Source organism: Carya illinoinensis, chromosome 7 (assembly GCF_018687715.1).
Source record: "Carya illinoinensis cultivar Pawnee chromosome 7, C.illinoinensisPawnee_v1, whole genome shotgun sequence".
Classification (NCBI taxonomy): domain Eukaryota; kingdom Viridiplantae; phylum Streptophyta; class Magnoliopsida; order Fagales; family Juglandaceae; genus Carya; species Carya illinoinensis.
This window is the reverse complement of record NC_056758.1, coordinates 2,785,257-2,800,804: the sequence shown is the minus strand read 5'-3', so window position 1 is coordinate 2,800,804 and position 15,548 is coordinate 2,785,257. Positions and strand designations below refer to the sequence as shown.

Sequence of the window (15,548 nt, the reverse complement as noted above, 5' to 3'; positions counted from 1 at the left end):
ATAACCGATAAAACTCGGGTTGGGTTGGGCTTTTTAAACGAGCCCATTAGGCTTACGGGTGATATGCACAGCTCTAATTCTAAATGGAAAGTCGGTTCGTTCTTTGTCATTATTTTTTTAAAATAAAAGATAATAATATACTTATAATTTTTTAATAATTTTTTATAATTAAATTATTTTGTTAGATATAACTTTAATAACACATTTTTGGAGTATACAACTATACATGAATTTAGGCAATTGATAATTTGAAGTTGAAGGTGATTGTTAAGAACGCATTCCTCACCACCAACTACACAGATGACCTATAACAAAATTAGAGGGTGGTATGGGATAAAATTTTGATGTCTAAATTAAAGAAAAGTGATCTCAATATAAGTTTGTGAGTGAGTGACTACGATTACCTTTAAGTGTGATTTATAAGAGTATGATGATGGTGATGGATAATGAGGAGTGGCCTTCTAAAAGGTTGGAAAAATATTATGATCGATCATTTAATTTTTTTATTTATATAATTGAGAATAGATATAACATCATTTTTTTATTTAGGAAATAGAGTTATGTTTTTAATTTCCATTTGTTAAGGAGAATAATGTAATTCCAATTAATTTATCTATAAATTTGTATGCTTTGGTGGCCATGCATCCACTAGAGATTTAAAAATTATTACTTCTAATGTACGAGAACATATACTTTATATTGAGGATAAGGTAGTAAAGTATTCTGTAAAATATCAAGAGTTGAGTAAATATACGTGTATTTAAGTTTAGAAAATGCTAGTTTGTTCCCTCATTTTGTCTATTGGATTTGCTCGCTCATATATTTTAATTTTATTTTTTCATTAATGGTTAATAAAGTAATTATTAATATAATAGTTAAGATTTGGCTAATATATCACTTTTCGGTTATTAACTAATCACTCAAAACTTGAATTTCATATTCATTGGCCATTGCATTCTCTAGAATAATAAAATATTATTATTTTTTATTTTTATTTTATTAACTACTTTATTTGTGTTTATTCTCACAGTCTCTAACAATATATATGTTGTTGAGCAAGAAATTGTGTTGCTGTTTGAAATATACGTTATAGAGCAATAATCATGGAAATAATAAAAAATACATATAACTTTGTTATAATTTAAGTCATATATGACTTGTCGGATAGATTTACTGTATAACAATATACATATAACTTTTATTGACATTTTGCTAAGTCAATTATAGTACTATTACATTTGATAACTCGAGATTCGAGAGAATTAAAAATTAAATATTCTTTATCGAGAATTTGTGCACTCTTAAAATTAATCAAGATGCCATTTTTAGACATCCGTTGTTAATAAAAAAAATTAAGTATTTATTGTGACTTGTTGCTTTTCTACTGAGAGAAGGAGAAATATTTATTTTTAAGTTTTTATTAAGAGTAATGATAGGTATAAATTCTAAATATACATGCTTTTTATTAAAATATGGATCTCATTTAGAAAAATTGAATTTTTTATACTATTTTTATAGCAAAATCTATTTTTTTTTTTTTAAGACTTACGTATTTGTGCATTTAGAACTTAAATGTATTACTTTTGTTTTATTAAAGTTACATTTAGGTTAGGTTTGGCCATTAGAATTTTTTATCTTAAACACAAAATTTTTATTTTATTATTATATTTTTTATAAATTCTTATATAAAATATAATAAATAATTTGATTTTTTTAAAATTTAAAATAATAATAATATTAAAATATAATATTTTAATAATTAATCAGAGAATTTTGACAAATCAGATTTACTATTCATTTGACATTTGTACAAAAAAAAGAAAAACCCGATAGTTTAGAGCCTCATTTTCATTTCAAGTAGGGTTTTTTCATTCGTCTCTAGCAGTCGCCGCGTGCTTCTCAAACAGTCCCCTCTGAACGCTGGTAATCTCTCTCCTCTCTTGCCTTTCTCTTGTTTTTTTTTTTTTTTTTTTTTCTCTCATGCACCTTTATTTTTTTTTTTTTCAATTTCTCTGGTTTTTCTCTTGTTTCTGTTTTTGCTTGTTTCAGATTGACTCTCCCTTATTTTTTCTTGTTTTAGATCGCCCTTTTTATATGTTTGTTTCAAATCGTCAAAATTTCTGTTTTTGCCTGCATCTCTTATCGGTCATCGGTGCCGAGTGAGGCCACCCTCGGTGCTGGTCGGCGCAACACCTAGAAATTTCACGTTCGGTATAATGTTTGAGCCTCATACTGAACAGGGGTAGGCTGTTCACCCCTTGAGTTTCTCTATTTCTCTCCTTCTGTTTGGTTGCTGAGAAAGCGAATGAATTAAGCAAAATTATGTTTGTAATCACATGGTTTATTTGTGGGAATTGAAGAAAAGCAATAGATAACCTATGGCCGTATGCTTTTGTACTTTTTGGTATAGTAATGTACTTTGAGAGAGACCAGACGGTTGTATTAGTTGATCTGTAGTTTGAGATATTGATCTTCTTAGGATGGAACTGACGCAAATACGAAAATTCAGGATATGGGTTGCATTGTTTTCCTGGATTTTATCAGCAACCAACAGGGACCATATGTGACATGTTTTCTCACTCAATTGTTGTGTGTGGGTGGTCTTTACAGGGCGATTTGTTGCCTTTACAGGACTCCATTTTGTTACTTACATATGAATGTACTATCTTTGTATATACCATTTGTGTGTATGTGAAGTGACTAATATGGAACAATTTAACAAGCTGAACATATTTCCCCTTGTCTGTATCTATATGTATATGCATGTAGTTGCAGTACAGTGACATGCAATTGGTGGATAGATGTAATTGTGTGGTGTTATTTGGGGGACTGTTGCTAGGTGGCTCAGGAATTCTATTTGGTGGTCAATAAGCCGACTTATTGACCCGCCAAATACATCACTGATGTGGAAGCATGCCACATTCCACATAATCTAGCGTAAAAATATGTGTTCTTAATTACTTATAAAAAAAAAAATACGTGTTCGTAATTTCATTATGATTGTCTTAGTCCCACAATAGGAAGTGTGACACACACTGGCTTGTAAGTAGCATAATTCTAATTTAAGTTAAGAGAATTGATATTTGCAGCCTAGGATGTGCAAGCCCCGCACACTCACTTTAAAAAAGTGGGTGAATTTGGGATTGACATGAAAAAATTATTTTTTATTAGTGGTCCCCACTATTTTTCAAAAGTAGTACATGGGAATTGCGCATCCTAAAACTGTTCGTAAGCATTATTCGTAAGTTAATGACTCTTTTGCTGGGTTTGAGGGTTAAGCCATGAATCAATGGTGTGCAGGTGGTCTTGTTTTCCAGTGAATCAAACCCAGAGTTTGATAAGCATTTTTTGGTCTTGTGTAGACTGCAGAGTACAATCAAAGATGAGCCGAGGGAATGCACCAGGTCCCAAGGGGAAGAAGAAGGGAGCAACATTTACCATTGACTGTGCAAAGCCAGTGGAGGACAAGATCATGGACATTGCATCCCTGGAGAAGTTCCTCCAAGAGAGGATCAAGGTTGGAGGCAAGGCTGGTGCTCTTGGTGACACTGTGACTGTCACTCGTGAGAAGAGCAAGATAACAGTTACTTCTGACAGTAACTTCTCGAAGAGGTAATTGTTCCGGCTTTTTCTTGCCAAAAAAAAATTGTACCAGCTTTATATTTAAGTAATATGTTAACAAAAATTTTCACTTATGATTTTCTTGATTGATGTGGATGTGGCTAATTTTCGCTATTATATCTGCCTTTGTGGTTCAGGTATCTGAAGTATCTAACGAAGAAGTACCTGAAGAAACACAATGTGCGGGATTGGCTCCGTGTGATAGCTTCCAACAAAGATAGAAGTGTGTATGAACTTAGGTACTTCAACATTGCGGAAAACGAGGGGGAGGAGGAAGATTAAGAATCTAAATTGGCCTAGTCATTAAGAACTTCCTTTGTTTCTATTTGTAGCTTTTCATTTTTGGGTTTACCATACTTTTTGTTTAAACTTATGGTTTTGACAATCTTGTCGCTTAAATTAGAGGTTTTGAAACATTCCAACATTTGGATCGGTGATATAGGAACCCAGCTTTGTTTGGTGCTCTGCCTCAAGGAAACTTTTTAGGAGAATACAGATTCTGCCTGGTTCTATTTTTTTTAATTAATATTTTTTTTTTGGCATTATTTTTAGTGCTGTTGTCGGAATCTTTATATCCAAGTTAACCATGGAGAATCTGAAGATTTCTTTCTTCCCTTTTTATTTGTGCTATAATCTCTTTTCCGAAGTTGGGCATTTCGTTCATAAATTGTTACTGATACGGAACTCTTTTAAGGAATTGCCTTCCAATTTTCTGATCATTTGGGCCAGTTTTGAAGCGAAGCATCGCATCAACAGAAAGATTCAACTGACGGCCGGGGGTGCAGGAAGAGAACTCTCCTCCTTTTCTTCCAACCACACTTCAAACAGCCGCTTCACCTCTTTGGCACCCTCATGGCCATAATTCTTGCCTTCTCATGTCGGCATCCACTTGTCTTTTGCCTCTCTTTATACATCTGCGTCAGATCATTGCTAATCTTGTTCGGCTTAAACAGCATTATCGTCTAGCATGAACGACGAAATCTGAACAATTGAAAACTCCAATAACTTTTGGTTAGCGTTTGTAGTTTCGAATTTAGCGTTGAAGTGATCAAGAATCGTGCTTTAGATTTTTCAAAACGAAGGGGGTATAGTCTTCCAGAACGTGTTATCGGTATTTAATCTCTAACGTCCTCACGTGGAACAATATCAAAACTGGAATCATCTTATCCCTAGAAAGGCAAGATATGTTGTCTTCAAACCTGCAGTATTTGGAGATGACCTTCGGGGGGCAAATCAATGATATGTCGACGAAAGGCAAGAATTTGAAGAAACTCAGGTCGAGGTCTTGTAAAAAGACAAAATGTCATAGCCAATTACATATTACAAAGAACGATTTTACTCCCCTGAACAAGTTCTTATCTGCCAGCTTTGCTTTCTTCTTGGCCAAGCTTGAACAATATAATATTCAAGAGTACAGAATATTGAAGACGTAAACTCGTGAAATTGAACGAATCCTCTCTTAGTTTCCAGTCTAAGCATAGTAATTCAAGCTTGATTTCTTCTTTGCCTGAACCTGAATGATACCTTCATTAAAATCTTCATGGTTCACCTGAAATTAACCACATTCAACACCCTGATCAGTACTTGTCATCAGGCATCTCAAATTGAAAATGATAAAACGATGCATGATGGCCTCTTAAACACCCCATGGCAGAGCCCTTAGGACTCAGCCATGAAACCTAAACCCTCGGAGAGACTAGCATAACAACCAACTACCATGACTTCCCAATTAAATTGCAATTTGATATTAGGGGGAATCAAACCCATGACGTAGGGCTCATGCTCGCCCTTACCACTTAGGCTACCCATGAGTGGGTTTGCGTACCCCCAGTCGCACCCCTCAAAAGAAGGCCAGGTTATCGGCAACCTTTCCCTTAATTGGTGAAGCAAATATAAAATTTTCAAATGTGTGAAAGGGCAAAAATCTACACCTCAGTTGCATCACGCCGAAGGGCTAGCATGCCTGCCTCCACACAAACGGCTTTTAGTTGTGCCCCATTGAAATCATCGGTTGACCGAGCTAGTTCTTCAAAATTCACATCTGGATGAACATTCATCTTCCTCGAGTGGATCTAGTATATCAAGGACAATGATTCAATGAGAATCCTGTACAGAGCAATGACTCAAAATAAAGCACTCTTGAAACATTCACCTGCAAGATACGGGCTCTGGCTTCTTCAGTGGGATGTGGAAACTCAATTTTACGATCCAATCGACCAGAACGCATAAGTGCAGGATCCAAGATGTCAGCACGATTTGTAGCAGCTATGACCTAAGAATTGTATTTGAAATTGGTCAACTGATGGTACAAAGTAGGCCAAGTACAATTATTATAATGTACAACTTCATTGAGTCCTGCGAGGTGAAGTTTTTAACTAACAATCTTCACCCAAAAAAATCAAGAAACCCAAACAATATGCTCCAATTGATCACTTTCAGGTGCTCTGAGAGCAGCCATGCTATGAAACTTGAGTAAATAATAATTCAAAAAAGTCATAGAGAAACCTTAATCCGGTCATCACTACTAAAGCCATCAAGCTGATTAAGCAATTCCAACATCGTCCGCTGAACTTCCCTATCTCCACTCACTTCACTGCAGTCAAATACAAATACATTTTAATCACAAAAGCTGTTGATAATCAAGCTATTCTAACCCCAACCAAGAACACTGCCTTATGTAGACAAGGTACAGCATACCTATCAAAACGTTTTGTGCCAATGGCATCAATTTCATCTATAAAAATGATGCAGGGAGACTTCTCTTTTGCAAGCTGAAAGGCATCACGAACAAGTTTTGCTCCATCCCCAATGAACATCTTTATAAAAACCAAGTTCAGTTACTACATTTAAAGACCAGTTAAGAAGATAATGATGGACGAAACTTCTCCACATTCATTGCCGCATAACAATGCTATGACACGAAATAGTTTAATATATCATCCATAATAATTAGAGTTCAAGTACTTTCTGATTAAGGCCAGTACCCAAATGCACTACAAAAACGATACAGATATCATCTCTATAATATAAGTATCAGGAGTTGGCATATATGCATCATAGGAAAATAATTAACCAAATGCTGCCAGAAATTAAAATCTGATGGGAACAAATCAAGGGTTTTTCACAATTAATAATCACGAATCAGCTATAAGAATGAAGAAAGAAATAAGATGATAAAGTGTCTCCTACCTGGACTAGTTGTGGGCCTGCCAACTTCAGAAAAGTAGCATTTGTTTGAGCCGCACAAGCACGGGCCATTAGAGTCTTCCCAGTTCCGGGGGGTCCATACAAGAGCACTCCCTTAGGAGGACGAACTCCTAATTTCTGAAATCGTTCCTTGTGTGTCATGGGCAAAACAATGGCCTCAACCAACTCTTGGATCTGTTGCAACAATAACAAAATTGAATTGCAAGGAATATACAGATGGGACAAAACAATAAAGAAGTAGGATTTCTCATACGGATCATGCCGAGAGTCAGAAACTTGCCTGTTTCTCCAGCCCTCCAATGTCATTGTAATCTTCAGTTGGTTTTTCATCAACCTCCATAGCCTTTACTCGAGAATCATACTCGGATGGCAGTGTATCCAAGATCAAGTAACTATCTTTGTTCACTCCCACCAGATCACCAGGCTTTAACTTATCAGGGTCAACAAGCCCAACAACGGGAAGAAAGATAGTCTGCAGTCAAGTGGAATATAGATTATTGTTCTGTTGATATGTGCAACCACAATGTCATGTCCTTCCACTCTCCCTCCCCCAAGAAAAAAAACCTTTAACATGAAATAAAATCATCTAATTGACATATGAGTCCAGCTTCACACTCAACATCAGGGATCCAGCGAACTCGAAACACACAAAAAATAATAATAATAAAAGATCAACAGAAAAAGTCTTGTACAGTACAAAGCAGTACAGAGCACAAATAATAAGAAAAAAATAGATAAGCTGCAGCAATTTTACTTTTTTTTTTTGATAAGTAAGAGATAAATATTATTGATTTGAATGAAAATAGGTATAGCCCATAACACAGGAAGTATACATAAAAACCCTAAATACATTCTAATAACGATGAATTAAAGACAGGAAATCACGAACATTGTCCCCATTTAGTACAATAGCTGAAAACCAAAGCAGTAAAGTGTGGAGAAAAAAGTTCTTTAACTCCACCATAGTGCGTTCCTTCCCTTCAAAGCAACGTGCATTCCTTTCCAACCAAATACACCACATGATACACAACGGGATCATCTTCCACACTGCTGCCACTTGATGACAACCTTGCATTTTCCTCTAACAACCCAACAAGTCCACTACCCTCAAAGGCATAACCCAAGCAATATCAACCATTTGAAAGATCTCATCCCACAACTCCCTTGTTACCTCACAATGCAGTAAGAGGTGATCCACAAATTCTCCATTCTTTTTACATAAATAACACCAATCCATCACTACACATCCCCTCTTCCTCATGTTGTCCATGGTCAAGATCTTTCCAAGAGCGGCGTTCCATACAAAGAAAGCAACTTTGGAAGGCACGCGGGACCTCCAAATGCTCTTTCATGGGAATGGAGGATGATCTAATGTTGATAAAATTTTATAATACCCCTTAACAGTACATTTCTTGTGGTTATTAGACCTCCACTTCAGTCAATCACCCTGTGTCATAGGAGTCCTCATGAAGTGTAAGAGGCTGAAAAAATTTGAGACTATAGATAATTCCCAATCATGAAAATCCCTATTGAAAAGAATATTCTACTAATAAGAACCATGAGAGCGTAGTCGCATTTCCGCCACTGAAGCCTCCCTATTAGCAACAATACGAAAGAGAACCAGAAAAGCTCTTTCCAAAGCAAGTTCTCCACACCACACATCCCACCAAAAACTAATATGATTGCCCTCTCCAGCTACAAAACGAATATGTTTTTCAAACCATGACCACCCCCTCCTAATAAACTTCCATAAAGCCACACCATACCCCCCTCGCACTTCGTTAGAGCACCAACCACCCCAAGCAGCACCATATCTAGCATTGATAACTTCCTTCCACAAAGATCCCCCCTCCGAGTGATATCTCCATAGCCATTTCCCCAGTAAAGTTTTGTTAAAAGTTCTCAACTCGCACACTCCCAACCCCCCATGTACCACTGGAGCACATACTGTCTTCCATCTAACCAAATGTAATTTCTTCTCCCCCATACCCCCCCATAAAAATGCCTTAAAAGAGTTTCTCAATCTTGTTCCCCACCCCTATCGGCAAAGGAAATAAAGATAAAAAATAAGTGGGAAGGTTAGTGTAAGTGCTCTTAATAAGGGTGAGGCGACCCCCTTTTGATAAATACATTCGTTTCCAACCAGCCAACCTTTTCTCTATCTTGTCCACCACTACGTCCCATATAACCCTAGCCTTAAACATTGCTCCCAGCGGGAGACCCAAATATTTCATTGGCAAGGAGAACACCTTACAATCCAGAAGGCTTGCTAAACTGAGTATATTTGGGATCGCACCCACCGGAACCATCTCGGACTTGCTAAGATTCACCTTAAGCCCCGATACTTCACTTTTAGGGGGAATCAATTCAGGGATTTTTTTCTTCTTTTGTCCTTTTCTTTTCAATAATGTAAACCCCCCAATGCAGATTATGGAACATGACCCAACATAAAATACCCTAAGGTGGAAGAATATAAACTTGCATCTACCAAGACTTAACCTACTAATTTTAAAGCAACAACCCAAATCTTCGATAGACACTACATACTGCTTGCTCCCTAACATATCATCAATTTTTTTTTTAAACCTTAGTGATAACCGTAATCAACCAAAAATCATAATCAATGTAGAGATATTGGCAATAATTTGGGATTTTTGTTATAAGTGGTGGGCTATGCCTATTGCATTCAGATCAATAATATTCATCTAAGGTAATGTGGAAAGGGATGGTTGAGAAAATTGAAGGTAAACGGGCAGGGTGGAAGAAAATTTACTTGTCTAAGGGGGGGAGAATCACACTTATTAAGAATACGTTATCTAATCTTCCAATGTACTTCCTTCCTTTATTCCCTGTGCCCACAAGGGTGGCGAACAGACTGGAGAAGATTTTCCATGATTTCTTATGGGGTGGGTTGGAGGATGCAAAGAAATTCCACTTGATCAAATGGGATAAAGTATGCATCCCATTGTCTTGCGGTGGGTTGGACTTAAGAAAATTGCAAACCTTCAACAAGGCATTTCTTGGAAAATGGTTATGGCAGTATCATCTTGAGGGAGACGCTCTTTGGAGGAATATCTTAGATGTAAAATATGGGAATGTCTAGGGAGGTTGGTGCACTAAAGAAGTAAGAGAGACTTATGGCGTGGGAGTTTGAAAACTTATCCGGAATGGATGTGATAACCTTCTCGGTAACTACAAGTTTGGGGTGGGAACGGGTATGAGCATCAGGTTTTAACATGATATTTGGTGTGGGGATGTTGCTCTGAAAAACACTTTTCCCTCTCTTTTCAAAATCACGTTTGATCAGGGTTCCTCGGTAGCTGATTATATGTGCAGTACTGCCGATTCCATTCATTGGTCTATGAGATTCTCTAGAGCTGCCTAGGATTGGGAAGTGCGAGTCATCACTGACTTCTACAACATGTTATATGCAATGAAGTTAAGGGCTGGAGAAAAGGACAACTTACTATGGACATGCATAGGGAACAAGAAATTCTCAATCCGTTCTTACTACAAGGCCTTGACGACCCACTCCTTCAATGTCTTCTCGTGGAAGAGCATTTGGATGAGCAATGTTCCCCTCAAGGTAGCTTTTTTCAGATGGGTGGCTTCCCATGAAAAAATACTGACTATAGACAAGTTAAGAAAGCATGGACTCTACTTAATGGATTGGTACTTCATGTGCAAACACAACAGTGAATATGTGGACCACCTTCTTCTTCATTGCGAAGTAGTTAAGGTATTGTGGAATGAAATCCTCTCAAGGCTTGGTATCGTATGCCTAGGAGGGTGATCGATTTATTTTCTTGTTGGCAAGGGATAAGGAGCAATCGTTAGATAGCTGCTATTTGGAAGATGATATCTTTATGTTTAATGTGGTGCACATGGATAGAAAGAAATAGACGCTGTTTTGAGAATAGGGAATGCTCTCCAGATGGTTTCAGGGCATTTGTCTTTCATAATTTATTACTTTGGGCATCTTCTATTGTATTGAATGGAACGAGTCTTAATGAATTTTATGCTACTATTCATAGCACTTAGTTTGTAACTAGGCTCTTTTTTGTATACTCTCTGTGTACTCGGACTTTGCCTATTTACGTAGATCAATAAACTCTCTTTTACTTATAAAAAAAAAATTATAAGTGGCAATAATTGTGACGCCCCCAATTCCCCACGCCCGAACACGGGAAAATCGAGACGTCCGGATGGTGACAACCCGGGTCACCATCCCATCGACGGGTGCCAAGTGTGTGCAAAGGCAACAAGTGTGCACAAGAAAAACGCAGCGGATAACGAAAGTCATATAACTAAGTACCAGAATTTTTTTCTTAACATAATACAGGCTGTTTAAAACATACATAATTAAAATATTACAAAAACCACAAATACAGTTTTAAACAAATATAAAACATATCATCAGCAACCCGGCGGAGCCGCATCCTCGGGCTCAGCCGCATCCTCGGGCTCAGCCTCCTCCTCCTCATCACCTGCACCAAAAGCTACGGAACCACAAATGGTTCCGCAGGTAAGTAAACCCAAACGCTACCAGATAAAAACACATAGGACTCAAACAATATGCATGAAACATGCCCAATGCACAAATCCCATAAAACATAATTTTTTCCACACACGCCAAAAATCCCATTTGGCCCAAAGACATATCCTTTCCGAAAAACACGCCAAAAGTCCATTTGGCCCAATATCTCGCCAGAAGTCCATCTGGCCCACGCCAAAAGTCCCATTTGGCCTCACAAACCATTATCCAATTTTAACCGTATGCACCATGACCTCCCCTAGGGGTCATCCGCACACCCTGGCTCCAGTGCCACACCGCAGAGTACCACTACGCATGTGACACCTAACGAGCGATGCCCAGTTCCGCGCCCCGCGCGTTCGTAGCCAAGCATCCTCTAGCCCTCGCCAGCGAAGGGCCACGGAGTCGGTGAGTAGGGCGATGCCCGGTTCCGCGCCCGACGCGTTCGTAGCCAAGCATCCCCTAGCTCCGCTCCCGTCATCGTTCTCGACAACTCAGGGGACATCACTCAGTTTATTCCGCTCCCGAGTGACCAGAGGAGCTCCACCGAAATAATAACCCATCCCGGCTTGGGCTCGTGATACACACGCACCCGCAATACACTTACGCCAATACACAGGCTTTTCACATAAATCCACAAACACGCGTGCATGCACCATGTAATGCCATAACAATGCATAATAAAATAATCCAACAACATAAAACAAATAAACAGGCAACTCCATCCTCCATCCATCCGACCCCCGAAACTCCTCGGACTCAGTCCGGAATCAACAACCAACAACAATAAATAAATTGAATGAGCGATATATAGTTAAATCTGAAAATAGGGTTTGGAAAATACTTACAGCGCTATATGGTATTTTTAGAAAGCTTGCGGCGTTGCACACGGCGGAAGAAAAGCAACGTAACAGTGTATTTTACACTGTGTCCGTGGGTAATAAATTATCCACTTTTGAACGGGGACAAACTAGAGCTTAGGATTGATAGGGAATGGTCTAGGGATGATTGTGAAGCTATTGGAAGTGGTGGTTGGCCGTGGGTGGCGGCGAAAACGTCGGAAATGGGCCGGAAAACTCAAATCAGAAAGCAAGCTCGTAGGAGCTGTTCCGGTGGTCGTTGGAGGCCGAAAATAGGTGGGTTAGGACGGCAAGGAGTCGGTGATGAAGTGGTGAAGAAATGGTGGCCGGAGGTGGAGTGACGGCGGCGGATCGAGCCAAAAACCGTGGGGCTTCAAATGGCTTTTCCGGCCAAACGGCCGGCCGGATGGGGGAGATATTTGGTGGGAAGGTGCGCCGGAGGGAGGGGGTTCGAACAAGACCGGCGGCGAGCCAAACGGTGGCCGGACGGCGGCGGTCTGGGCTGAAGAAGATTCCGGCGACAGGGGTGAAAACAGAGCAGGTGCAGCAACTTCCGGCGGCTCTCGAAAGCTAACGGCTGGTCCGATGGCTCTGAAAATTGGTGGGGATGATCTATGGTGGAAGGGGAAGAGAATGGTGGTGACGGCGCACCAAACGGTGGCCGGACGGCGGAGAACCGGCCGGTCAAAGTGGAGGCAACGGGAATGAGAAAAAGAGGGAGGACGCACGGGGAGAGGGAAACCGGAAAGGAAAAGAGAAAGAAAAAGAAGAAAAGAAGAAAAGAAGAAAAAGAAAAAGGAAAAAGGAAAAAGAAAAAGAGAAAAGAAAAGAAATGAGGTCCAGTCTTCACTCCGGAAACCAAAACTGATCCGCCGAAAACGATTTTAAAAACCGTAAAACGACTAAATAAAATAAACACCACATCAAATAAATTAAAAACCAATTTAAAACACATTAATTTAAAATAAATAAACTAATATATTAATTAAATTAAAAACAACCCTTCAGTGAAAATACACGCAAAAGCGGGTCATCACAATAATTTTGGAAATAAAAGTCAGCTAGATGAAAATCCAGAATAAAACTGTGAACAAGCATGGCACTAGTACAAAACGTACCATTACTATGCAGCTCAAGATTCGATATAGTTTTTTAAGTTTCTTTTTATAGGATTTAAAATAGTAAACAAGAGTCCTAACACTTGTCAAGATGGCCGATTGGTAGAACTACTCGGTCAACCTCATGGACTAGCCATATAAACTGTACAAAAAAATTAAATGCCACCAGAATTAAGTTTTTCAATCACGTCCATGATAAATTATACCCAATCCAAAAAGAAAATAGCATAACTATTTACATGGACTTCTTGTAATCCATGATTCTTTGCCAAAAGAACTCATATTTGAAAAGACTGCTAACATGTCATTTAGCACAGACCAAAAGAAACAAAAAGTTGGAATCAAAGAAAACAACGTGCAAGTTGGAATCATATAAAACAGTGTGCAAAATTCCTATTGAATCCACTGGAAAAATGGGATATAGCAATATGATAGCTCACCTGGCGAGTAGATGTTTTCAGCACAACACATTTTCCCTTTCTTTGTGAGTCGAGATCAATATTCGCACCATCTTCCTCAGCTTCATCTTCTGGGTTCATTTCCAAAATCTACAATAAGTAGAAAACTGCAATTAGAGTCCAGAACAACAAGAAAAATAGCCATAATAGCTTAAGTCCAAACCCCCGAGTCCCCCATAAAGAGCCTAGTTCTGCAGCACCCTCACAGATTAGGCATGGGATAACCAAATAAACTCAGATGCCACGTTCAAAGAATAAATTCTTCCCAATCAAAACACAGAGAAACATACTGAGACCCCCCCCCCCCCCCCCCCCCCCCCAAAAAAAAAAAAAACACAAAGACAAGAAAAAGACACTCAGCATAGGAATTATTCATGATAGAGTCCAATTATTTACCTCAACAATGTTGCCAACCAAGTAGGGCAATTGCTTATTGAGCTTAATCTTCTCCTGATTCTCCTTTATCTTCTCTTTGTACGAATCCAACTCCAAGTTTGTTCTTTGCAACTCCTCCTTCAATGACAACAGAAATCCACACCCCTCTATTTAATTGTTATTTCATAGAAATCCATATATACCAATTAAAAACTATAGCTTTCGAATCAATAATAAGAAATGAAAAATAAAAAATAATTAACACCCGAGAATCAACAAATTCATAGAATAGAAAAATGGATCGCGTCCGCATGTAGAAAAGTAAATAGAAAACAACTTATTTTACACAAAGCGTTAGATGAAAACACCAATAATGGAAAAAATCCGCTCCCAAAACAAATTTACAAGGCACAATAAAAGAAATAAAAATTCATGCAAAATCAAGTACCAATTAAAAAGAAATGGAAATTTTTTTTCTTTCCAACAATCGGTAATAGAAATCGTAAAGATTCTTATGCACAAGCAGAACAATTTCACACAATAACTTTACAGCTACAGATGGAAACCCTAGCTCGTTCAAATACAAGACATATGTTTATATGTAGAGAGGGGGGGACCTTGAGGATGCGGATCTCGTTGTCGAGCAGACGAGACGCTCGGACGACATCTTCGGTAGTCATGGAAGCGAGTTGATCGTCCTCGAAGCTCGTATCTTCTACCATAGCAGTTGCCATTGGAAATCGATTATTTCAGAGAGGAAGAGGAAAAGCGTGACGCAGTGTCTACACTTGCTTGCTGCTCTTCCTTTGCTCTACTTATTCCCCAAGAAAATGCGTGAGCCTCCCCCATCATCTTCTCCCCCTTTTATTTCTGCCTTTTTCTTTTCCATTAGAACCGGGCCTCACGGCCTGCGTCAGGCTTGAGCTTCAGGCCCAGTTCATTTCAATGGCTCTGGCATTCCTCGTGCATTATTATTATTTTTTTTTTAAAGTTTGGGTTCAAATATCATTGTTTAATTTTAGAAAAATTATATTTTTAAGCCGGTGAATAAAACACACTTAATAAAATGAGAAATAATAATTACAATTGTGAATAGTAAGTACCGTGCAATTATTTTAAAAAAAATAAATAAATATGATATCCATATGAAAAGAAATTAATTTTTTAATAATAGATCACATTCTTTTTTAAAATGACTGTATAACGCTTGTATACTCTACGACTGTATGTAATATTACTATTACAATGATGTAAATAATTTGTTCTAGAGATCACCTGGAGAATATAATAACTCAAACTGGTTTTGTATGATATATTATTTTTTCTATTCCTCTCCTTTTGATCTAGTTTGCTTGTTAGCATTGAATATATTAAG

At 38.2% G+C, this 15,548-nt stretch overlaps 2 protein-coding genes across 4 annotated transcripts; one reads left to right on the top strand and one right to left on the bottom strand.

Annotated features, from left to right (window-relative positions):
- Positions 1-1,792: 1,792 nt before the first annotated feature.
- Positions 1,793-4,166, top strand: LOC122315470 (60S ribosomal protein L22-3-like). Of its 3 annotated transcripts, none has more exons than XM_043131386.1 (3): positions 1,793-1,923; positions 3,363-3,612; positions 3,759-4,166. In XM_043131386.1, the coding sequence occupies exons 2-3, from the start codon at positions 3,383-3,385 to the stop codon at positions 3,901-3,903; spliced, it is 375 nt and encodes a 124-aa protein (XP_042987320.1). In that variant the 5' UTR covers positions 1,793-1,923; positions 3,363-3,382; the 3' UTR covers positions 3,904-4,166. The 3 variants fall into 3 exon arrangements, with proteins under 3 accessions (XP_042987320.1, XP_042987321.1, XP_042987319.1); XM_043131387.1 differs by having other exon boundaries at positions 1,818-1,919; XM_043131385.1 differs by lacking the exon at positions 1,793-1,923 and adding an exon at positions 2,039-2,242.
- A 716-nt stretch (positions 4,167-4,882) lies between these two features.
- Positions 4,883-15,023, bottom strand: LOC122315469 (26S proteasome regulatory subunit 6A homolog). Its single transcript, XM_043131383.1, has 10 exons — positions 14,791-15,023; positions 14,195-14,311; positions 13,781-13,888; positions 7,109-7,300; positions 6,811-7,002; positions 6,319-6,437; positions 6,127-6,214; positions 5,774-5,893; positions 5,553-5,693; positions 4,883-5,170 (listed from the first exon to the last, which is right to left on the bottom strand). The coding sequence occupies exons 1-10, from the start codon at positions 14,905-14,907 to the stop codon at positions 5,093-5,095; spliced, it is 1,272 nt and encodes a 423-aa protein (XP_042987317.1). The 5' UTR covers positions 14,908-15,023; the 3' UTR covers positions 4,883-5,092.
- Between the last annotated feature and the right edge of the window lie 525 nt (positions 15,024-15,548).